The sequence below is a fragment of the Epinephelus lanceolatus genome, chromosome 13 (genome assembly GCF_041903045.1).
Source record: "Epinephelus lanceolatus isolate andai-2023 chromosome 13, ASM4190304v1, whole genome shotgun sequence".
NCBI classification, from domain to species: Eukaryota; Metazoa; Chordata; class Actinopteri; order Perciformes; family Serranidae; genus Epinephelus; species Epinephelus lanceolatus.
The window spans coordinates 41,009,964-41,036,530 of record NC_135746.1 but is presented as its reverse complement, the minus strand read 5'-3'; the positions used below and the strand labels follow the sequence as shown (position 1 = coordinate 41,036,530).

Here is a 26,567-nt window from a genome sequence, read left to right as displayed (position 1 = left end):
AGTCCAAACTTCCAGCTGCTGGGCAAAATTGAAGGGAGAGTCTCTAGGATCACACTCTCTCTGCTCTCTGGCTCTGTCCAGAGACAGCACATCCTGCTCCTCCTCGTTTGCTAAATTCAATTCAATTTTATTTATAAAGCCCAATATCACAAATCACAATTTGCCTCACAGGGCTTTACAGCATACGACATTCATCATGTAGATGAATACACTGCTCAAAAAAAATTAAGGGAACACTTATATCTCACATCTGATCTTGACGAACGAATTATTTATGTTGAAAAATCAAATCGAAATCGAATCGAAAATCAAAGTAAAAAAAATGAAATCACAGGATGATCCGACTGGCGTGAATTTAATCACGGCAAATCATAATGTGACTCAGTAGTGTGTATGACCCCTGCATGCCTGTATGCACTCCCGACAACATCTGGGCATGCTCCTAATGAGTTGGCGAATGGTGTCCTGGGGGATCTCCTCCCAGACCTAGATCAGTGCGTCAGTGAACTCCTGGACAGTGGTGGTATGTGGCAGCATTTGATACACCAATACAAAATGTCCCATAGGTACCCATTTGGATTTAGGTTATGGGAATGATAGGGTTAGTCAATGGCATCAATTCCTTTGTCATCCAAGAACTGCCCACATACTCTGGCCCCATGAGGCTGGGCATTGTCCTGCACCAGAAGGAACCCAGGGCCCACTGCACCAGCGTAAGGTCTGGCAATCGCTCTGAGGATTTCATCCTGGTACGTAACAGCAGTCAGGGTACTGTTGAAGTGACTTGGCGTTATACTGTGACCATTAAGGGTTCCCTTAATTTTTTGAGCACTGTATATTTATTCATTGCCTTTTATTGGCTAAAACCTTGTGTTTATGCATGTCGTGTTGAAAAAATGCGACTTGAAGAGCAAATAAATGCTTCAGGTCAAAGTTACAACCATGAACTGGTGCATACACCTGCATGGACTAAAATGAGAGCACATTTGTTGCGTGAGACATGCGAGTGAACAGTGTGTCCGAAATGGCTGTGTCCTAGACACTGTGTAGATTTTCACCTGTTGCCATGTTCTGGGTGCAACCTGGTTTTGTTTTGTTCTTCAGTGTCTAGAGTGGCCACAATCAGTTCCAGCAGCCATGCAGTAGCTGGACCACAGTGTACTCTGTCACCCAGATGGCACAGATTGATTTAACGTGGATTGGTCCTCTGTAGTACTGATATTTGACACTGATATTTGATCAGCATCCTACGGATTGGTACCCAGCTCTTAGTTATATGCGCTCTCCTTTTAGTTCTGTTTCAGTCTTCACTAATTCTTGAGAAACTGCTGCTTTAGCTGCTAAACTTTCCACTAAGTTCACTATCTAGTCGCTAACATTTGCTGTTCAGTGTTGGAACAGTAGCAGAGGGTGGGTTTGTTGCAACATTTTTGCTATAAACAGCTGCCTGTTGCAGCTGAAGTGGGTCTGATGAGAGTCATGAGACTGAAAGATGAAAGATGCTAAAATGCTGCTTAAGGCTCAGGGGAATTGCAGGGTGAGTTATTTATTCTCTGTAGGTGTGTAGTGACACACACACACACGCTTCTAGTGAGAAGAGTCCCTTTTCAAGTCACACCTAATCATTAAAAGGCCATCTCTCATATCAAAATATTGATAAGTGCAGCTTTAAAGATTCATGGCCACTTTCTGTTTTATGGTTCCCTTATCATTAATCACTCAGTCAGTGAGGACAGGTGAAGTTAAAGGCTCATAAGAAACTTAGTGATTAAAAAATTAAATAAAAGCTGAAAGGAAACAACAGAGTTACACCCTGCATTCCCAAGTGCAAGTATGCACTCATTTATATACTGTACCTCAGAAGTAGGCTGATCATGTTAACTATAGATCCGCATAAGCTTGAGTGCAAGGTTTATAAAAAATATTGTCCAAGGTCAGCATATCATTCATGGCATGCAATCACACTTCTTTTTTAACCTGAAAAGTGTTTCTCCTCTGCTGTACAACCAGACCCAGGCTGGGAAAGCAGTCTCTTGATCTGGATGGCTTGTGTGTCATGGGAGTTAATGGCCGTTGTTCCTGCTGTGTTCAGCGTAAGTGGAAAGTTAGGTGCCAATATGAGACGTCCATCATTTGATAAATGTGACATCTACTTCTGCAAAATGACTGACAGCACAAAATTGGAAGAAATTACAAATCAGTTTGAAGGACAGCAGGTAAATTATGTCCAATATTTTCCAAATTGGCCCTTCAACTTCTGGTAATGATGTATTTGCTCTAAAAATTATATATTTAGTGTTTTGGGATTGAACTTTTGATATAAAATGAGCTATGTCAGAGGTGAATCACTGACTCTCTGTGCAGCTTTAATGACCTTCCTGTCTTATTATCATCACACCTGACAGTTGGGCTTCATGCCTCAACACTCACAGGACCGGTATATAGGTAAGGACATATGAAGAACATCTGAAGTTTGTGTAATCTGCTCTATTCATGACTTTTCACTGTCTTTGGTTAAAACACTTGCAACAGCACAATAACTTGGTCTCAGTGCAATCTCGTAACCTACTGCTATTGTCAGCTTTTTATTAGCTTTTATTAATTGATCTACATTCCAACCAAATCACCAGAAAAAAAAGTTGGTATTGTACATTTCTGCAAACCATAAATATGTTACATTTGTACATTATTATGTAGCAGATACACTTGACTTGATGTTTCATCAACACTGTGGTTAACAAGTGGTTATGTTTGGGCATAGTAAGCACTTGATTATGGTTAGGAAAAGATTATGTTTTGGCTTATAATACCCAGTTTTGGGAGCACAATCCCTACTGGAAAAACAGCAATGGGTCACTAAAAACACCCAAGTTTGGTGCCAAAAATGCTACTAGAACCATAGAAATTACTCGCTAAATCACAACTGTTTGTTGCTGTTGTCGTTGTTCTGGAACAGTAGTCTGCAGCTTGGCAGGCACAGGGTTTCCCACACATTCATTTATCTGGGCTACAACAACATCTGCCGTCACGTACTGATTTTCTAGTTGTGGAGCTGCACTATTCATTAAGTGCACTGTTGGAGTATACCATTCGCTAATTCATTGCACCACATCTTCGGAGTGCAGAGGGTAGCCTACTCTGGGCACAGACGGAGCAGCAGAATGCAAGGCACAGTAAAAGTGAAACTTAACCATTCATTGCACTGAGTCTAAAAGTTTGCTTTCACTCGCCTCTCTGGCAGCTGCACCTCTCAGCCATTGATCAGATCTGATCAACTCTAATTGGATCCTCTGATTAGTCAAACTTTACAAATTCCTTTAGAGGAAAGAAATAACTCACGTTCTGCCTGCACTGCAACAGACCCACAAAAATCATTAAATTTAGAGAGGGGACAGAAAAAAATGTTCATTCTGTGGGAAACACCAAGGCATCTTGCCTAATACCATCCCCTCCACTTCCAGATGACAAGGTCAGCTCATATACTACGTCACTTTAGAAACATTGATATGGTACGTATGAAACGTACAAATATAACATATTTGTAGTTTGCAGAAATGCACAATGCCAACATTTTGGCCTTGGCTGTGCATTTGTAAGCAGATATCTGTTTATAGATTTTAGTCGAAATGACCGCAGCGCTTAAGAGAAAAACTTGGCCCTAATAACCACTGGCTACATCAGACCCTTTTAGAGCAGGCCTCACAATGACATAATTTTATTAGCTGGAGGCAAAACACGACTCTCCACCACAGGGCTGTAGGCTACACAGGAGTCTTAAAATGTTGTCTTGTTGTGTTATTGGGAGCCAGAATAGAAGGAGTCATGGCTCAGAACTTAAATTTTATCACATACCAGCCGCCACTGCCTGTCAGCAAAAACGAGACAACTATGGTTAAAAGTGATAAGATGAAAGGACTGGATGGAGGCAATCATCAAAAATGTTAACGTGCAGTGCACACTTCACATCAGGTTAGGGAAGTTGTAAGAATGAGTAACGTTATGTGTATTAAGGGTTATCATGTCCACCTAATCAGAAATTTTGGAGGTATTAAGAGGAATATTGGATTTCTCTGTAATGCTAACTTTTTAGCACATTAGGTAACTTTAGCTTTGATAGCAAAACAAACCAGAGGAAACCGTTCAAGTGTTGTCCTCCTTTGTAAGATTGGCATAATAATCAACCACAAAGCCAGCCATCCCACCTTTAGCAATCCTGTCAAATCATCAATCCACTGAGTGAGAGTATACGGATCGGCCAGTCTGGTCCTGCTGGTCAGTGTTTACTTTTTAGTCTGATGCTCTACACTAAATTGAGAGCCCTGTTGTTCAAAGAAATGGAACATTACATTTCTATATGAATTAACAGACGGTTAAGTTAACCACACTGGATAACCAAACGGTACATTCCAACAATGCTTTGAATTTACCAATGGTCAAGTTTATGCCAGAGTGCGCTCCGGCACTGAATATTTCCAAATGCACCCTATTCAGAGAGACTCGTATCATCTTCCTCAATTGTTGAAAACAAGCCAACAGAATTTGCTAGCTAGTGCTAGCTAATGTCTGTAGAGAATTGTTTTGCTTCCAGCAAAGCCCTGCCCACCAAAAAATGGCATACTGTTTAGTAACAGTAAAAGGGTCTATTGGCTGTGGCCCCCAGAGGCTTATGGTCATCAGACCGATAGCCACTGGGTTCAGAGATTGTATTTCAGGCTACCTGAAAATAATTTTGCCCTTAAATTTAACCTGCCGTTTCAGATAGGACTGAATTTACCATTCATAACCGTTAAAAGCAGAAAACCACGTTGCATTACTTTTTCTTCAGAGGATAAATAGGTTACAGCTGCCACGCCACAGAGACTGATGCAAACACATCTCTCCTTCCTCCCTTTTTTTAAACTCCCGAGCCCTCTGAGTTAAATTTCAGTTTGAGGTAAGAAGCAAATCCCATTTACTCGTCAAATCTGGCACAAATGAGATAAATTGCATTCTTATCGGAAAACCTGCGCACATCAAAGGGATGAGAGAAGAGGGAGTTCCGCTGTGAATCTATCAACGGAAATTAATTATCCATCGTAAATGAAATGAGCACACCAGGGGATTCTCCACGTCAGATCAATGGAGCAATCTAAAGGAGTTTATAAGTGAGACGAGCTGTGTGTGTGTGTGTGTGTGTGTGTGTGTGTGTGTGTGTGTGTGTGTGTGTGTGCGCGCACGCAGTCGTGTTTATATACTTGTGAGGGCCAGAGGATGAAAAGGATGTGAGAATCCTCAGTGATGATGCTTCAAAGGCTCTATTTTGCTCAAGGGGTATGGTTCAGGGATGGTACTTAACTATAATATCAAGGTCAGACTACTCACATCAATCTGGCTGTGGACCTTTGTCACGTGTTCTGCCATCCGTCAAATTAAGTCATTAAAACACAAAACAGATCAGGTTTAGGTTGTTTTGAGGTGAAGAAACTCCTCACTTACAAAGCTGTAGCTGGGGGGATGGACAGAACAGGAGTGGTATGGGTCACCCCTTGGCCGCTGTCAGTGTGAATGGCTGATGGCCATGTTAATGCCGCAGCCATCAGTCCATGACAAAGTAATAGCAGCTAGCTGTGCCACATGTTAACCATCTGTTTGAACTTGCAGCCTGGTAGTATACAAATAGGCATTCCTTCCATGTGGGAAAATTCTGCACTTCACGATTCTGTCGAATGTCAACATTAACAGCCAGTATAACAAGAATACAATGCATTATTAGCAAAGAAAAATTGGCATATTCATAAAAAATAAAAAAACATTTGATTTACAGGACAAAACACTGATGATAGGCTAATTATTATTTGTGAATCCTTGCACAATCATGTGAGCTAGCTAACGCTAAATCACTGTGCAGCACTTATACATAGCAGTGAGGTGAACTAATTAGCTCACAAGTGAAATATATTGGCCTGTTTTTTTTTTCAATGCTCTGTTTATTGATTTTTTAAATTGAAAACAAACAAACACAACATATAAGCAACGCCTGTCAATTCAGAAATCAGGTCAAGAACTTTTCTCCAGTATATTTTGAGCTTTTGACATTCCATTCCCACATACAGTGGAGTAAGGTGCCAGTTCTATTATTACATTTAATACAGGGTTAGGGTAATTAGGGTTGAAATGGTGCAGTTTGACATGTGTAATGTATGTCCTAAACATCCACTCATATTGTAACAAACTCCATCAAGCATTTATGATTTGAGTTTGAGCTAAGAGGCATGCCTTCTCCCACTCTTCAACCGTGCACCTATATTTTATACAAACCAGTATATTTAGTAGGGGATCCCTGCTCCTTCTGTCTTTGAGCTAAGGGGTCTTTAGCCAGGAAAATTTTAAGACCCCTGCTTTACAACAGCCCGTGCCCTTAAAAACCAAGTGTTGTAGGTTCTTAACCCTAACCATACCTTATATCGTTTACCGTTTATAACCAGAATCTTTCTCTAACCATAAACAAACTGAAGTAAGAAAGCAGGATCTCTAAAATCATTGGCATTGGGCATTAAAAAAAGATGGCCACTGAGCATAATCATGGACTTTGCAGATTGTCTAGTACTGACATTCATGTCTGAGAGCTGAACAGTATATAAACAAAAACATCTGGGATGACTAAAACTAAAAGTATATCTCAGACTGGCTCTATATTTAAAACCACCACAACCATTCTGCTGTACATATTACTGATCATGCTCTGATCATACTCTACACATCATAGCTGCTTACATTTTGTGTATTATTGTGTTTATTTTGTATATATCACAGTTACAGTCTTACCATCACTACTTCATTGATCTGTTTTCTGTAAATTACTAATGTGGTTAGATGCTTAGCTGTATCTGTAATAACATGTCTGTTGTTGCACATTAGCAGCGGTGTTGCCAAGGGCTGGCCAGGAGGGGCCACAGGGGACCATCCCAGCCCCACCCCCAAAAGCTTTCATATTATAAAAACTGTGCATTTTATGAGAAAAGCATTACATGTCTAACATAGTTAGGGCATACCATAATGTTCATTTTTCAGATGTGGAGCCAGCTCAGCTGAGGACGGCATTAATACTTGTTGTGCTGTCATGCTTCCTTCTGCACAATGATATAGTTGGTGGGTGTAGTCCAGTAAAAGAAAATAGACTAACACCTGGGTGTATTCTGGTAGAATCCAAGCTAAAATGAATATATTATAAGTAAGTAAATATATATAAGTTTTTAATGAAATTTAACATTGAACTTGACCTAATGTATTTCCTTAAATTCTGGTGGTCTCAAAAGTATCACCAAATAAATGTGCATTCCTAATTTAGCTGGAATTAACACCTCAAATGCTTTTTTCTACACTGTTTGGTTTCAAAATTAAACATGTTTGCACATCAGATGTGGGGTACTGGAGACCATCTGGGATTTGGCCGCTCACAGTCCTCAGAGGTCAAATCTGACTTCCCTCCTCATCTGAAAATAAACATTATGGTATGCCCTAACTATGTTAGAAATATTATGCTTTTCTCAATTGCTGTGCTTATCCCCTATGTGGTGTTTTTAAACTTAAGAGGGGTCAGTACAGTACTGTACAAGCCTTCTCAGTACAGTACAGTATTGGTTGTCAGAAACTTCTGACTCTGCCCTTTAGTGTTATCAAGTAGGCATAGAAGTATGTGGGCAGTGACACTGACAATGTTTGAAATGAACTTATCTATTTTTGAATGTAAAGGGAGTTTAAATAAGTCTTAAGGTGTTTTTATAATAGATTGAATTGTGTAATGCCAAATGGCCTGTACAGAAAGTAGGAGAATGAATCCTGATTTTTAGATATACAAAAGACAATATGGAGAAGCTGCTCTGAATTATGTAAATTACAGCTGTAGCACAGATGATTAGCTCAAATGTAAACAAATACTGGCATTTACCTTTAAAATTAGCATTATGCAATGTGTGTAGTAACTGGGGGATGATACAATGCAATGCCTGATGTGTGTATGTCTGGGTGCCTGTGTGGATGCCCTCATGAATGTGTACGTGTGCGAGTTACTAAATCAATGGTTCCTGACATAACAAACACCAGCAGCTTCACACACACTCTTTTAGTCTAGAGTGGGAAACAATGGAATTGCTCAGTGGATTCCATCTGTGGCTCAATGGGAAAGCAGCTAACACAATGAGGAGCTGATAAAATGTGTCAGTCACCGATGTAAGCCTGGGCTGATGATACTGAGCAGCAGTCAATTACAGAGTTCTATTACAACTCCCCAAAAGGTCCCAGCTGTCTTTCTCTGCATCATTATCAGCTAAATTAGCCATCCTACAGCTATTCATGGACGCCCACGGACTATTTTTACCCGCTGACGTGTCTCTCACTGTTTGGAAATGAGATTGTGTTCTGCACTGAAGTTTTAGTTTGAGTTCGGAGGGCAATTGTATTCTCTCAGTGCAGAGGCTGGTGTCTGCCTGTTGGTCACGAAGCATTGCACAAGTGCTGTAGATCCTTACACATGCAAATAATCTCCCTCTACTATGTCACAGAAATAATACCAGTTTTATCTTTTTTAAATCTATCTTCAAAACAACAACTTCTGAGGATCTCAGAAAAAAAAAACAGCTTGGTATTTGTGTATTGTTGTGTTTTAGCTCAACTCCTATTTAGCCCTAAGGTTTATCACTGATCAGATCAGAGTCCTCAGAGGACTGAGCCTACTGATTTTGGGGATCCCCTGACCTTTCCTCTAGCGCAACCATGAGGTTTTAGTAAAGTGTCTCAACAATGTTCTGTAAGTCTGACCAGACAGACATGTCCCCCACACAATGAATTGTAATAACTTTGATACTCCAACTTTGTCCGTAGTATCATCATCATGGCAAAATGTTAATCTGTCTAGTGCTTTGGTTTCTCATCAAATACATGAATACATGGCTGTTCAATAAAAATATTTGATTCGTTCCATTTTTTCATATAGACTTTGAGAGTTTGAACAGGGTTTGACAGGGTGTAATATAGTAAACAAGCCAAGTTAGCTCTCCAAGCTAATGCATGTCAGCCACCAGAGGTGTGGACTTAAGTCACATGACTTGGACTCTAGTCAGACTTGAATCATAAATTTGATGACTTTAGACTTGACATATTCAAAACAGACTTTAAACTCAACCTCGACTTAAACACTGAGGACTTGTGATTTCACTTTGACTTGAGCCCTTTCACTTGAAAATACTTGATACCTTCCTCTACATCCAAAGGTGAGAAAGTATGTTATTTACAAAGTGCCCCAGAGTGTTTCCAGAATTAACTAATATTAATGTTATTTAATCTCAGCAATGTGATACTTCATAAAATATATATAAAATAAAATAAAATAAAATAAAATCTGACATTATCCAATCAAGTTGCAGAGAACCATGACTGACTAATGTTATGTTACTGAGCACCAGATGTAAAAAACAAATAGCAGTATGCAAAAAGTGCAGGTTAAAATTACAGATGGAGATGCAACAACCTCCAACCAGTATGTTTAGCCAGCATTAGCTTAACAGCTCAGATAGTTTTTAACAAACTTGTTTAATGAATTGATACAAATTTTCAAAAGCATTTATGTTTTTTAATTTAAAATGTTACTCTGTTGTTTAAATGGCATAACGTTTGGTAAAGATCACATTATGACCTACCGTAAAACTTCAGTTAGAAGCCTAGTCCCAATTAAACATCTAGTCACTTTTACTAGGCCGGTGTTGTTATACACTTTGACAAATAAAGGCCTGTCTCAATGAGATGCCTGCTCTGGTTGCCAAGCAGTTCATTTTTATAGAAGTTCTCCTGGGTGAAAGTCTGTGGCTGCTGTACCAATCCATTACCCCTCCCACCTGCCCTACTTGGACTCCCGCCCCCTTAAAAAAAAATGTAGCACAAACAGAGACAGTCCATCAGCAAAGGATGTATTTTACTATCTCACTGGTATCTGCTCTGTTTTAATGCTGGCTGTTTTCAGCCTGAATCCTTACTTGGCCTTCATTAGTATGCAAATAGAACAACTTTGCTAATTTAAGAAGAATGTGGTCTCACAGAAATTTGTGAAATTACCACCTGTCAACACAGCATTAGAAAGTGGTGGGACGTTGTGTGTTAAAATTACGTGGTGGCACCACAGAAACACTGCCAATGGAAAGTCAATTAGGATCCATGACATTGTGTGTCATTTAACCAGGACACCCTGGTAAATGACACATAATGGACATTGGTTAATGTTACCACCCCAAAGGTAGGTAGGGAGAACAGAGGTCATGCTGCTGGATGGGTCAAACAAACACTTTAACCCATGGCAGTTCAGATTGAACGTTCTTTTAACATTATATACTTCCATCCTTTATGTGGTTACGTTATGTGGTGTGGGCTACTTAAGTCACTTTATGTACATACGTCAAGTTATGTGAGAGACTTTATCACTTCATGTAGTTAAGTCAAGTTATGTGACAAAGGCTACTTATGTCACTTTGTGTATGTACATCAAGTTATGTGACAAACTTAATCACTTCACGTAGTTACGTCAAGTTACATGACGTAGGCTACTTGCGTCACTTTATGTACATAATGTCAAGTTACGTGACAGACTTTAACACTTAATGTAGTCACGTCAAGCCACGTGATGTAGGCTACTTACTTCACTTTATGTACTTGTGGCAAGTTACATGACAAATTCTGTCACTTTATGTAGTTACATCAAGTACATGACATACTTACATCACTTTATGATGTACTTACATCTCGTACATAACAGACCTCATTACTTTAAACCTAACCAAGTAGTTTTGATACCTAAACCCAACTGTGCTGCCACTATGTATTTTAACACATTACATGCCACCACCATGCAATGTGATGTTAAGATGTCGTGTTCATTTCACATATTTCTGTGAGATCATGTTTTTTATGTCTGTGTTAATGATGTTAGGTATGTACCACAGGGCCTTTTTAGACACCACCACTAGGGGGCACCACATAGAGTCATTTTCCTACACAGTATTATTCTTGTTGAAAGATGTTCTCTTTATTATAGCTCTTATTTATTGTGTTCTTTCTTCTATTTAATTTACTATCTTATCATCTCTTTACTTCTTTTTCCAGTTTGAAGTTTAAAACTTTAAATCAAAAAGATTTGTGTAGAAGCCTCTTGCCTATAATTGACAGAAAATGTTTACTTGCTGTGTTATAGCCCCTTGACCACCATGACGCCAAAAAAAGAAAACAAAATGAACTAAATAAATTATTTGTAAAATACTTCTGGGACTGAGAGAGCACAATAATCACATCATTTTACCCCCATATTAAGTCGCATACATACAGGCAAACAAAGTGCGTAGAGGACTATCAAACACAGAAGCTCTTGTCGTGAATAACTTGCTCGGACAAACACAAACACACCTCTATCTGAAAGCTTAGTGCTACTGTTCCCACAGTGACACACACTACAGTGTTGACCAGGCGGATGCTCTTATCACCAGTGACTCACAACGACAAACACACACACACGTCGACACACTCACCATGGTGTTGAAGGCTTGCTGCAGCTGCTGCTGCTGCAGGAGCAGACCGCAGGCCACACACTCCCCCTGGCAGTCACTGCGTCCAGGGGTGAAGAGACATGCCAGCAGCACCACCAGGTACCACAGAGGGATCTTCATCTCTCAGCACAGCCAGACAGGCAGGGACACACAAGAGCCCAGCAGGTACAGGAGGAACGTCTGGAACAAGGGTCAGCAGCTGGAGAATGCGGGAGATAATTCTCTGAGATGTGGGTCCAGCCTACAGGGAGAAAAGCAGACACAGTGACAGGAGCATTGCGTCAATTCCAGTTTATAGGAATCATTAGCTGGATTTGGGCGGTCAGTCAAAGCATTGATGGTGGGAGAGAGTTTAGCCAACACCAGGAGATGGACAATGTGGGTGGGATGGAGAGAGAGCACAACCCGAGGCAATAAATGAGAAAATGGGTGTTTTCCAGTGGGCAGGAAGCGGCCACCACAGGCTGCAGGGGTGGATCGCTGATGGAAATCACACTGCAGAAGCTGGAATTGTTGTGTGAGTGGATCTGTGTTTGAAGACATCAGGAACACCATGGCTGTGAACCAGGAGCATGGTGTTTGTTGCTTGACCTCCACTCCCTGACCCCCATCTATCCTGTTACTCACCATTGTATTACCCAATAATACTGAGATAACAAAGAAGACACAGCCACTCAGGACATCATAGATTGCTTCTGCCCTCAGACTGCTGCCCCACCTAAACATATGGTCTCTGCAGGTTAATGAGCCAACAGCATGGTTAAGATGAACCAACATATTCCTGCCCTTTATGTGCTTACTCAGTTATGACTTTAGAAAATTATTATTAATTATTAATTTATTCTTAAACATTTTAGTAACTTAAGGGGGTTTTACAATAGAACTCTGTAGTGCTGGAGTTAATGCCCCTTTTACACTACCTGTTCAAGGTGGTAATATTGTGCTGTGATGCCACCTTGCTGTTCTGTATGGAAGGTATGATCATGAAATGGGGGGACAGCGCTGTCTCGCCTTTAAGCTGGAAGCAGAGGTAGTAACAGCCCTGACACAATGCCTGTCTAAAGGCCCTGACACACCAAGCTGACAGTTATCTGTCTTTTAATTGTGGGCTGTATTTTATTTAGTATGATGCTGTATTTAGAATACTTTGGCTTTCAAAATGTTTTATAGTGTTGTTTTGTTTTGTTTGTTTACAACAAAAAAAAACTTGTTAACCTGCACTACATTTTTTGCCACTTGAGGGCAGCAGAAACAAGCTGTAAATACAACACTGTTATATTATCGTCTTTGAAGTTGATATGGCAAACATGTTAGTAAACACTTGCTAATTTAACTCATATGGAGCAGCATTAGCATTCATTTCGAGTTGTGTTTGTGTCCACCTGGCAAATGTGTCTGAAATTACCTCTCATTTTGGCTGTCTGTTTAGTTACCAACCCCTGAGGGAATTATCTGGCTCTTTAGCTGCTAACTGCTCCACTTTGTTTCACCAGCTGGTTGATAACAGCTTTTTTGCTGTGACTGAAAATGATGATAATTTATAGCAGCTTTTAAGAATGCTTGAACTTTCCCATAACATATTTACAGTCTACTGAATCCCCAGTGAAATTACAGACTGGTATACACTCTAGTGCTTTTAAAATTCGAGTACCAAGACCAATACCCTTAAAGTGATACAATACCAATAGAGTACCTCATTTGATAACTTTTTTCTACTTCCCATCATGTGATAAAAACATTCAGCTGTGTGAAATGCTACTAGACACCACAGGTATGTGACATTGCCATACTTTGAAAAGTTTTGGTGGCATCTTGGCAAGCTGAAATGCCAACTCCGTAAATTCATCACTCTCATTCACCACACCACAGACTGTGTGGGTTGTAAGCAGCTGCTGTGTTAGTGGGCTTATCACATGTTGTATTACATCAAAGAACGCTTGCAGTAATACAAACCATACAAATAATCTTTTCTTAGATCTGAGTACAAAAAGGATCAATCATTTGACTGTAGAAGTTTTAATACTACTTGGTACTGGGTTATTTGGGTCAGTACTTTAAAGGTAGCCCCATAGGAGTGGGGGTGGTGTGTCTTCCTCAAGCTCCAGTCCTGTACCAGAGGCCTCGGAGTTCGAGGGTTCTGTGCAGTATCTCAGTTGTTCCTAGAACTGCCATCTTCTGGAAAGAGACTTCAGATGTTGTATCTGGAAGCTGCTGGAACCACTCTCAGTTGGTGGTTACAGCCCTGAGTGCTCCGATCACCACTGGCACCACTGTTGCCTTTACTCCCCACATCTTTACTAGCTCCTCTTTCAGCCCTTGGTATTTTTCAAGCTTGTCATGCTCCTTCTTCCTGATGTTGCTGTCACTCAGAATTGCTACATCTATCACTACTGCCTTCTTCTGTTGTTTGTCGATCAACATGATGTCCAGTTGGTTAGCCATCACCAGTTTGTCATTCTGGATCTATGCAAGCCAATTGGTCATGACATCCCATTTACGCTGTTCCTGCCTGCATCTCAAACCCCGTTTCCACCAAACACTTTCAGTATGGTACCTTTGGAACCAAAAGTAACCCTTCAGACATGGTACCTAGATCCTAGGTCTGCTTGGCGTTTCCAAAGCAAACAGTACTCTTTACATATATATATATACAGTCAGGTCCATAATTATTTGGACAATGATACAGTTGTCGTCATTTTGGCTCTGTACACCACCACAATGGGTTTTAAATGAAACAATGAATACCTGCTTAAAGTGCAGACTCTCAGCTTTCATTTAAGGCTTTTTTCAAAAATGTAGTATGAACCGTGTAGGAATGACAACCATTTCTTCACACAGTCGCCCAATTTTAAGGGCTCATAAGTATTTGGACAAACTAACATAATCATCAATTAAACAGTCAGTTTTAATACTTGGTTGCAAATCCTTTACAGTCAATGACTGCCTGAAGTGTTGGACCCATAGACATCATCAGATGCTGGGTTTCTTCCCTGGTGATGCTCTGCCAGCCCTTTACTGCAGCCGTCTGCACTTCCTGCTTGTGTTTTGGGTGTTTTGCCCTCAGTTTTGGCTTCAGCAAGAGAAACGCATGCTCAGTTGGATTCAGGTCAGATGATATGACTTGGCCGTTGCACAACATTCCACTTCTTTGCCTTAAAAATGTCTTTGGTTGCTTTTGCAATATGCTTCGGGTCAATGTCCATCTGCACTGTGAAGCATCATCCAATGAGTTTTGAAGCATTTGGCTGAATCTGAGCAGATAATGTAGCCCCAAACACTTCAGCTTTCATCCTGCTGCTCTTGTAAGCAAGACAAGACTTCACTAGAATAAATACAGAGGGTTTATCACAAGATGCAAACCGTTGGTTAGCCTTAAAAATGGAAGGCCAGATTAGAGTTTGTCAAAAACCATCTAAAAAGCCTGTACAGTTGTGGAACAGCATACTATGGACAGATAAAACAAAGATCAACTACCAGAATGATGGGAAGACAAGAGAAGGAAGAAGGGAAGGAACTGCTCATGATCCAAAGCACACCACCTCATCAGTGAAGCATGGTGGAGGTACTGTTATGTCATGGCCATGTATGGCTGCCAGTGGAACTGGTTCTCTTGTATTTATTGATGATGTGACTGCTGACAAGAGCAGCAGGATGAAAGCTAAAGTGTTTGGGGCTACATTATCTGCTCAGATTCAACCAAATGCTTCAAAACTCATTGGACAATGCTTCACAGTGCAGTTGGACAATGACCTGAAGCATACTGCGAAAGCAACCAAAGACATTTTTAAAGCAAAGAAGTGGAATGTTGTGCAATGGCCAAGTCATATCATCTGACCTGAATCCAACTGAGCATGCGTTTCTCTTGCTGAAGCTAAAACTGAGGGCAAAACACCCAAAACACAAGCAGGAAGTGCAGATGGCTGCAGTAAAGGGCTGGCAGAGCATCACCAGGGAAGAAACCCAGCATCTGATGATGCCTATGTGTCCAACACTTCAGGCAGTCATTGACTGTAAAGGATTTGCAACCAAGTATTAAAACTGACTGTTTAATTGATGATTATGTTAGTTTGTCCAAATACTTATGAGCCCTTAAAGTTGGGGGACTGTGTGAAGAAATGGTTGTAATTCCTACATGGTTCATACTACATTTTTGAAAAAAGCCTTAAATGAAAGCTGAGAGTCTGCACTTTAAGCAGGTATTCATTGTTTCATTTAAAACCCATTGTGGTGGTGTACAGAGCCAAAATGATGACAACTGTATCATTGTCCAAATAATTATGGACCTGACTGTATATATATATATATACACACACATATTACAAGATTAAAGTTTCCAAGAATAAATAAATAAATGACAAAATATTTACTTGTATTACATTTTCAGCAGCTGACTCTAGAGCAAATGTCACTAAGTTAATTAAACCAACTAAACTCCAGCAACTTCATCAGGACTGTCTCTCTATTTTCCCTGTAATATGTACCAGATTACATAATTCTTCCAAATACATGTTTTAGAAATTACAGGACCCATAACATAATAAATAAATAAATTAAATTATTATATTAGATTAAATTAAACCAGCCCTCAGGGGACTTCTGCTCGGAGAGATTCTTAATAACTAAATAGCAAAAATGACATTTTTAATGCTTCTTGAAACAAAAATCTTAGATCAGAGGTTCTCAAAGTTTTGATGACTGAGTTTGGGAGCAAGCATGAGGGAGGGTCACTCATGAAAAGTGCAAACACTTTGGATTTTGTATGACACTATTCTATGGCTTTTTTAAATGACTTTTTTTTCCTTTTTTTAAAAAAACATACTCATCCTTAACAAAAAATATAACGCTCGAGAGTGATACAGCCGACATAACTCATCACTCATAATGTCATATTCTAGTTTTCCATTTTTTAATACATTTGAAAGTTATGAAACAGAGAAACAGTACAGTGTTTGATCGTAGCTACCCACAACAATCGACTTAAGTAACGTTCTGCTGAGGTACCGCAACACAACTTGAACAATCCACACGCAGAATTGCAGTACACCATAATACTATCCAGAAGTGATAATAATGGCCATTTGTAAAGGATATTTATGATGATGATTACATTTGCTGATGACTAATCCAGACAAAGTTGCATGGTTGCTGTTCATTGCATAACAAATTTTTTCCTTTATATTTTTTAATCACTTATTAGGGAGTTATTTTGAGCATATTTAAAAATCCCCCCTGATAAATATTATAATTATTGCCCAAGATAAATCATATGATTGGATTAACTGTTTGAATACCTGCTAAAAACTCTGTACACCACACTAAAGCAGTGAATTTTATATGACCATCTTTATGGATAGTTATAAAATGAGGGACTGTTCTTTACTTATCAGAGGAGGGGGTGGCTAGGGTGTGACTTTGTTTGTGTTTTTTGTTCATCCAGAGGCTACAAATATTTTTCCTTGAGCCTTCCTGAGTGACTGGGGGAAAGGCATAAAGCTCCCTCCACCATAAATTAGTTATCAGAATTTTTTAAACGTATCCTTTGATGTTTGAAAGTTAAAAATTGTTGTTGTAAAAAAAGTTGAAGATGAAGTTGAAGAAAGCCTTGGTTTTTCACTCATTGTACATGCTGGTTAGTCTGTGCAAATGGTTTATTTTTGGCCAAATTTTAAATGGATTGTAGAATAAAGTGTTTTTGATTAAATATCTTAAGCTCAGATTTGGTTATGTGTTTTTTCCTGAAGGAAGCGTTCATCACACATGATGTGTCCAATGATATTTGAAAATCCAACAATAACTTCTGTTTTTACATTTTCTGGTCATTATAGATGGTGTAATTTTGATGATTTTTAAAGAAGACAGTCCCTTAGTATTGCTTAACTGGATTACTGAACTGCTTACTGCTACACACTGCTAAATTTAAGATGACTTTTTTTGTGTCTTTAAAATGTTCTATTCATTTTTGATTGCGAACATGTTTAGATAATTGTGTAGTTGTGATTTCTACAGATATTAGCATGATTAACATATAAGAAATATTTTCAATATAGTTACTAATACAATTACATCACATATTACTAATAGCAGTAACAGAACTTACTGTTCAAAAGAACATGATGAATTCTAAATTAAAATGAATGAAAAAAAGACAAGGATAATAGTGTCTGGAAAGGAGTAGGTAGAAGTAAAACTTACATGTCTCTACTCCTTTATTACATTTTTTTATTAACTCATGTATTATTTCAACCAATTCCCAAATTTATTTACAGTTATTTTTATACAGCTATCCCCATTCTATTTACCACCCAATTAAATAAATAAGTAATAGACCAGGTTTATTTACAGTCCAAGTACCACCCAGTGTTACAAAATAAACATGCACTCCCCTAACACAACCTTTCCACATCTATATATCTGCCAAAATATCTTTTTTTAATTTCCTTTAAAATGATTTATATTTGTGCATTGTTTTAACTCATCATGCAACCCATTCCACAAGTCCACCCCATACACTGAAATACACACTCTTCTTAGTTGTACAAACACATTGTTTGTTTTTTTTAAATAAATTCTCCTCTTAAATTATAACCCCCCTCCCTGTCACAAAACATTTTTTGAATGTTGCCTGGAAGTAGATTATTTATTAAGGCAGTTTTAAATTGACGAGATCTAAAAAATTTCAATGCATGTGACTTTAACACAGTGTGTTCATGTGTTACCTCTACCCCACATTGTGTACTGTCCTGATTGCTCTCTTTTGAAGGCTGTATAATGGTTGTAAACTGCTTTTGTAAGTCTTGCCCCAAACTTCCACACAGTAAGTCAAATACAGTTGTACAAGTGATGAATACAGAATGTGCAGTGATTTATGCTCCAGTATGTGTTTTGTTTTCCTCGGAACTGCAATGCTCTTTGTCAGCTTCGTTTTTACATAACTGATCTGAGGTTTCCAGTAGATTTTGTTTCTTAGACTCTTACCACACTAACATTATCAATCATCATCAGTACTTCTGTGTCTGTGCTGCAGTTTCCATACAACATAAATTTAGTTTTGTTCAAATTTAAAGACAGTTTATTTACGCTAAGCTATTGTTTTAATTTACCAATTTCTGTTGTGACCTCCTCCAAAAGCTGCTGCACATTTTCCCCAGAACAAAGAGCATTGGTGTTGTCTGCAATTAAAACAAATTTTAATTTTCTGGACACCAAAAACATATCATTTTTGTACAAAATAGTTTTGGACCTGATACTGACCCTTGGGACCCCAGTAGTTATGTCTAGACATGAGTGTGACCATTATTACTACAATTACAACAAAGCTGAAAGATGAAAAAATGAGGATAAAAGCTAGCTGGATAATACATAAGGGCCTAGTTTGTAAATGGAATCTACATTTACAATGTTACAAACAATGATATGGAACAATAAAGACTGAAAATGTTTTCAGTATCCTGTTGACCCACACATCTGGTCAAATGGAATTTACGTAACATATGTAATGTTTTCACAGGTGTTATGAAGACGAAGACAAATGGTAGAAGTCACAGCCGGTAACACCGCAGCCCCTCAGTAAAGACATCATATTGATGAGAGTGAATGAAAATCTTTCACAGTACACATATTGGGCGTCGTATTGATGGGCACACTGATGTAAAAATAAATAAAGGAGTAGGAACCAGCACACCATGACCAGTTCCACTGTACCACATTACCACTCGTAGTCAACAGCATGTGAAACAGGTCGTGTGTGACTCTGGTCCATTTAGAAATATATAAATGGCTTTATGGGAAATCATTAGAGGGACCTGTTTGTTTGCCTTGCTGAAATGTTTTGTGCAATGATCATTTGCTAGCCTGCTGACTAAGCCCATTTGATATTATGTTCTCCCTTAAGTGGCCCCTACTAAGTAAGTTGAACAAATGAGTAAAGCAGCACAGCGTTAAGTGATGATGCAGGCCCTGGATACTTTCGAGCATCACAAAGATGTGCCTCTCATACACTGATAATATTCCACCAGAATTTATTACTATGAACACAGTGAGCTTTTTGTCAACACTGTTGATGAATGAAAAGTCGTGCAGTGTCCGTCAGAAGCTTTATAATGTGACAGTGGATGTCCATTTGTTTACCTCAACACATTTACAGGTTCATATTAGAATATTGTGATCTAAGCTTTTAGCTGAAAAATATGGGGAACACATCAGATCATCTGAGGTACATTATCAGTGTCCTGCACACAACTCATATGTCCTCTTAAAAAGCTTTAGAAATGTAATTTCTATTCAACAAAACTGTTTTCAGTATTTTCTAACACTTGTTTCTATAGTATTTTTACCTCCGCCAAAGAGGTGATGTTTTTAGTGCCATTTGGTTGTCAGCAGGACTGTGGAAAACTGTTGGTCCGATTTTCATGAAACTTGGTGAAAGGATATGGGCCAAGTAAGAATTCATAACATTTTCAAGCAGATCCGAATCACAGGGGGCTCCACAAATTATGTTTTACTTTTGTTAGCATTGCATGTGGCTCAGGCGGAATAAATGCCATACATGTTAAAATCCAGGTAATGGTAATCCTCTGGCATAGCCTACACATAGAACTGTTCAAACATAATGAAAGCAGTCTTTATGGAGCACTTGTGAACACTGGTTTCTTTTAAGTACATAATAAGTGCACAAGTGAGATGGTGAGGCTAGCTGAGCACAACCATATTTTGATATCATTCCAGTAGTTCTGGAAATACTGTATATCCAGACATGTATAGTGGTTGCACTTGCAGTTTTTTATATTATAGAAGACTGGACCACTGGCCTGGACTGAGTGCCCCTCTAGTCAGTAGTGCAGGGTACGATTAAAAAAATGACCCTTAGGGCTCATTTATGCTCAACGTTAGATATGGAGATGGAGACAGATTGATGGAGTCTTCCGTCTGTGCTCTGTGTTCATTTTGTCCATATTTGTGCACATTTTCTGAAAGCTTACATATATGAACCACCAGAGATCATGGGGGTGGTGTAGCATAGTTTAATCAATCAATCAATCAATCAATCAATTTTATTTATAAAGCCCAATATCACAAATCACAATTTGCCTCACAGGGCTTTACAGCATACGACATCCCTCTGTCCTTAGGACCCTCACAGCGGATAAGGAAAAACTCCCCAAAAAAACCCCTTTAACGGGGAAAAAACGGTAGAAACCTCAGGAAGAGCAACTGAGGAGGGATCCCTCTTCCAGGACGGACGGACGTGCAATAGATGTCGTACAGATGTACAGAAGCGAGATACAACCATATGACACAACAAAATACATTTTTAAAGAAGGTGGAACAGAAAGAATCAGTAATATTGTGAAATGAATGCTCCGTCCACATATTGTGATGTGTTTTATGACCTCACAGACCACCGTCATTAACGCTGCCTCTGTAAAAAGGTTTATCTTAAGACCTCCTCCACAACCGCCTCATTTGTTGTTGTGTAAAACTTTTGACTCCACCCTTTAGTGCCATCTGTTGGCTGTGTCTATACCATCATAAAGGACAGATGGAAGCATGAGGTCAATGAGTTTGCCTGGCCACACACACACACACACACACACACACACAGTGACAGGACTAACTGTAAGCATCACACTTCTAATGTTACCTAATGGTTATTAAGAGGTTTAAAGACAAAGTTGAGACATTTCAGTGTCAGTGTGAATTTGTTGGGACCATTTAACGGCTTAGTGGCAGATGTTAGCCGCTGCTGTTTTTAGCTCGTACTAACTGGGTAGACAGTGAACTGACTGTTTGTTTGCTGGGAGGAGAGCGGCTCTGGAAATGGCAGCAACAGAATATTTGCTGATCCAGCTGAGAGTAGGGATGGTCAAGGATCAGACCTCTGCTGCAAAAAAGGATCCAGTGCAGGTATCATCTTGATCAACCTATTTGGCACTGGATTATTTCGATCAATACCAAATGTATCAAGAATTAATACCCAGTCGATGAAGACACGTGCATAAGATAAACTTTTCAAATGAGTTCCTGAGTGCAGACCTGTGTCAATTAAATTTATCCAGGAAATTTGGAACATATTTCAATTTCATGTCCATAATGAGTTAAGATGCATTTATTCCTACATTTTAATCAGCCAGGAGAAATGTTGAATGAGCATTTATTTAGCCACATGTGGCCTCTGATGAATTGGCAGCAGAGTATCTTTCTAAAGGCTCAGGGAATGAGTTACCAAGCAATCGTCTGCTGCCATCTCTCTTTTGAATGGAAGCCATTATTGTTAGTAAGAAACAATTGACAAGGATATTAAGTGTTAATGGGCTACATAGTCATCAATCTGCAGCCTTGAGATGTTTGTAGTGGGTATAATAGTGAGCTGGTTGTAATGGTTTGTATTGGTCAACTTGTTAACACAGGATGGGTTAAAGTGAGTGCACTTGCTCAGTTGTTATTTATTACTTACTCAAATCTGTTTGCACACCTCTTGTCCCCAGACAGCACGTCACACTCATACACCCCATTAACAGCCTTGCACTTAAGTTGCCACATTGAACATGTTTTAAGCAGTAGTATTGATGACCACTTTCACGCTGTGCATTTCTGAGGTCTAGCTGCAGTCATAGCTTTGGTATGATGCACTGCGTATGGCAAGTTTCAATTTTTGTGTCTCATTTTTGGAATCAAATGGCCAGCATGCCTCCGTTTATATTCCAGCAAATTCAGATTTGGTGCAGCCAACTGGAAAAGCATATAGAGTCAAGCAATGATCCGTTTAGGTGAATGTGAGCTGCTGTCTTTGCTTTCACAGAGGATAAATGAACACAAGCTCAAAGAACATACTGAATCCCTGCTTTTACAACAATGTGATTTATTATAAATGAGAATGTTTTGTCTTCAGCAGAGTATAATCATACAGTTATATACAAAATAAAAGTCCTTTTAAGAACCCAGAATCAAGTCATGTAGTGCCACTCCAAATCATTTACACATATATGGGGGCATTATTGGAGTTGTTCTAAAAACACATCTTGTTCTACTGAAGTACTTCCTTTAAAGGGGTACTCCACAAATTTTACACATTAAGTTGAGTTTACTCATCATATGGAGCACTACATATTCAGCCTGTTAGAACAGTTTTATAATACTTCCTGTGGCTGTAGAGGAGCTTTCAAAGTTTGACAAAAGTCCACTGATGATGTCACCAGGGTTATCTCAGCTTAGGCCTGACACATAATGTTGTTATTCACTCAAAGTCGGATATCTTTAAGATATTGTTTACTGTAACCAGCTGCCTAATAACACAATCAACTTACATGCTGTACAGGAATTTACTATATGACAGTATTTGATATCTCAATTAAACACAGGCAAATACACCTTACATTACCTTTTAGTGGATGGTTTACCATTTACAGTGTGCACCTCCGTAGTTGCTGCTATTGATGTCTGACATATGACTACATCTTCGCGAAATCAAGGTGGATAGATTTGCCCCGAGTTTACAAGTGGGAACTCCAACTGTTGACATTTTGTTTCACAATGGACACAAGCAATAGTCTCTGAGGCGAAAATCCATTGCGCGTTTGTCCCATCCACCCTGCTCAGGACATTGTTGCATTATTGCCGTGGACAGGATTAAATTGGAGTTACTTGAAAGCCCAGGGCATCTCATACAGATGCTGTAAGGTGCCTTATGTGTAAAGGCCCAGGCTGGCCAGACACATCAAACTGATGTTAGAGAACTAGCGGTGAAGAGAGCCCCTGCTGCAATGCATCTCATTGGGATGTCTTGGCCAAAAAGTTGCATCTGAACACACTAAACCATCGGCTACTGTAGAACAACACGGGTCCATGTCATTGGTCCGACAGCCCATTGGTTCGACATCCCATTAGTCTGACTGTTCGCGGTGCTGAACGGCTCGCGGCGGGCCTGACCCTAACCAAGTGGTTTTTGTGCCTAAACCTAACCAGACCTTAACCACAGGGCATCATGATGATTTTGGAACGGACTTCGGAACAATGAGTTTAATATGGTCGGAACAATGGGATGTCGAACCAATGGGCTGTCGAACCAATGGGCAGTTCCCGAACAACATAACAGACTCTGTGGAAGATGACCAACTTATGTAATAATAATAATAATAATAACAATAATTAATAATAATAATAATAATAGCTTATATTCATATAGTGCATTTCAACAGACCCAATGATGCTTTACAGAAAAAACAAAAAACACAACAAAACAAAACAGATAAATAAACAAAATAAGACAGAGCAAGATAAACAGACTAGCTGTCAAAGGCCTATGTGAATAAGTGTAGATATCAATGACTCATTCTAAGATAACACGATGATTTTTATTTTTAAGGTGATAAGGTGGTAGATTATACAATAATGAAAACATAGTTATGATTATCATATTCCATTTCTGCGAATACATTATGCTAATCATACACACTGGACCTTTAACTGGGAGTACAATTATTTGATTAGAAAAGTTACATCTTATTTTGAACATACAGACACAAGTTACCCAAAAAGGTAATTTTGGAGTGTTTACGTTGACATAGTTAAACAGTAATGTGTAATGGTTGACATTTTTTAAATGTACCTTGTCTCGGTATGTCTTGGTTATCACACTGTCTTTGGCATGCATGGATTATTGTGCCCAGGAGCTCCTAACAACCAGGGGGTCAGAAAGAGTCACAGCTTCTCCATATCTCAATAGCTTCAGATTGAATCTCTGTCTTTCACATGTGTGACACTTTGAGCCATGGCCCTACACACTCCTCTCTCTGCTCGATTTCAGTAATGACACAGTTCTTAGTCTTGATATTGCCAGCGGTCTATTTTAGCCACCCTTGCCTATAAATTTGCATACTATTTCAACTATCTTTACCATTTCATATCATTTGCATAATCTATGTGACAGAGCTAGCAGTTTTGGGTGCAGAAGGCTGATATATGATGTACTATACATGGATAAAGTGGTCACAGGGAGAGGAAGGCCCCTACACAGCAGGCTTTCCCCCCCAGACAGCCAAGACAGCAGAATCCAACCATGAGGCTGGGAGGTCATTACAGTAAGAGATGCATTTGAAAATAGATCTTCATCATTCACAAATATAAGCAACCTTGCTCTTCTAAATGAACGCTGGCATGAAAGCCGACAGAAAATGGACTCTAATGAAGGGCCTGATGTCCTTCTACTTTTAGATGAGTCTTTCCATCTTGCACAAATGAATGCTTTTACCACGTTCTTTCCAAAAAAATCTACTGTTTTATGCCTCCATTAGAGTTAACTAAGGCCCTGAAAATGTTACAGGTTTTCAAGATAAAATGTTTTTTTTTTCATTTGAGTCACACAGGAAGCAATCAGAGCATTCATAAAATGACTCATGCATTCGGTTTTGTTTACCGAGTACATTTTGCTTCCGAGCCTGAAATACATAAGAGCAGGAAAATCTGGATTAATGTTGAGTGGCTGGATTTTTTCCCCATGTCAAGGAGAGGGTACAAACAAAATATTAATGCTTTTTAATACAATGAAGTACGAGACTCACTCTCCCCCTCTTAATGCCAGTACTTCTCGTGCAGTCCCTAAAAAAGAGCTTTTTGTGTCTCTAAAGAAAGCTAACGAGAATGATGAGAGCGGGATGCAGCCGCCTGTGCACTGTGTACAAAGTTGCAAAGCGAAGTGTATTAATAAAGCCATCGGTGGGATAAATTAGCATTAGTGGCTTTAATGAAGGGTGGAGAGGAGGCCAAGGTGTCATGAATGTGAGCAGGGGAGAAGAAAAGCTCTGTGCTTGTCTCTGACAAAGCTCTGACTCACTCTATCTCATCCATTAGTCGTCTGCATGAAGCTGAAAAACACAAAGGAGTCTGCTAATGCATAGATAACCCAGAGGTCTTTCTCTGTTTCCTTCATGCTCCCACTTTTGCATCCACTTTCCTGTTCTTGTTGCTCCGTTATTGCCTCAACACTCCCTTTCTTCCTCTTCATCTCTCCCTCATCTCCTCATCTGTGGATTACAGCTGGGATCTATAATGACTTATTGTCTCTTCCAGCGATGTGTAGATCTTAACTCCCCTTCATTAAGGCCAAGCTGGAGCCAGGAGCCACCAGAGATGGATGGCATGAAGATGTGGTCACTTTGTAAGAGGGAGGATGATTAAAATTCCTGTTCTACCTATTACATCTCATGGGCCATTAATGGCACTTGATTAATTCGCTATAACCTGAGGAGATTCATGAGTGTTTTATCACCCGACACTTGCTTGTAATCGTTTGTTGAAAATGCGTTGATCTGAGATAATGGATCAATAAAGTGTGGTTTAGTGTGTGAACAGAGAGTGGAGAAAGCCTCATAATACTGATTCAGAATTCATAGTTTCTCCAGTCTGTCTCTGATACATTTCTCGGAATGCTTGAGCATATGAAATCAATACAGTCTATTCTTCTAAAGGGATAGCTTACTCAAATGACTGAAAAAAATCTCCAGTGGTTTGAAGATTGTTTTGTTTTGATTTTCAGCTTTTTAAGAACTCACACAGTTCTAATACAAAGGGGGTAAATGGAATTTTGTCTGTGAAGCTCATAAAAAAAGCACTTCTAAAAAAAATCAACAGAAAGAAGAGGGGTCATCTTTTTCCATCAATGCTGCCCCAGTCACTCTGGATAATCCACAAGCCACTCTCATCAGGACTGTTTCTTTGGCAGAAGGTAGTGCTCCTGAAAACTGTTGACACTGAGGTCTACAGATTGTCCACGCTAACAGAGACATTGTGTCTTGAAAAGATGCTGCTGTTGAAATGTTATATTGCCTTTTTTTAATGCTGTGAGTGCAACAAATTCATTTTCATTCACATCCAGTGTACTGTGATGCAGGCAGACAGGGCAGAGACAGACATCTGAGCAAATAAAAGCAGAGTAATCTGCATGACTATAGATCACTAGAGGTAAATTATAACGTATGTTTCCTGTAAGTTTGGTTAACGGGCCCTATT

The 26,567-nt window shown here is 39.3% G+C and overlaps 1 protein-coding gene across 1 annotated transcript in view; it reads right to left on the bottom strand.

Moving 5' to 3' along the window:
• Nucleotides 1-26,567, bottom strand: part of pnocb (prepronociceptin b) — a 39,895-nt gene that overhangs the window by 3,524 nt on the left and 9,804 nt on the right. The window contains exon 2 of the mRNA XM_033648718.2: nt 11,547-11,805. Within this exon, the coding sequence (XP_033504609.1) occupies nt 11,547-11,684 (138 nt within the window). The 5' untranslated portion in view covers nt 11,685-11,805. The remainder of the gene's footprint in view (nt 1-11,546; nt 11,806-26,567) is intronic.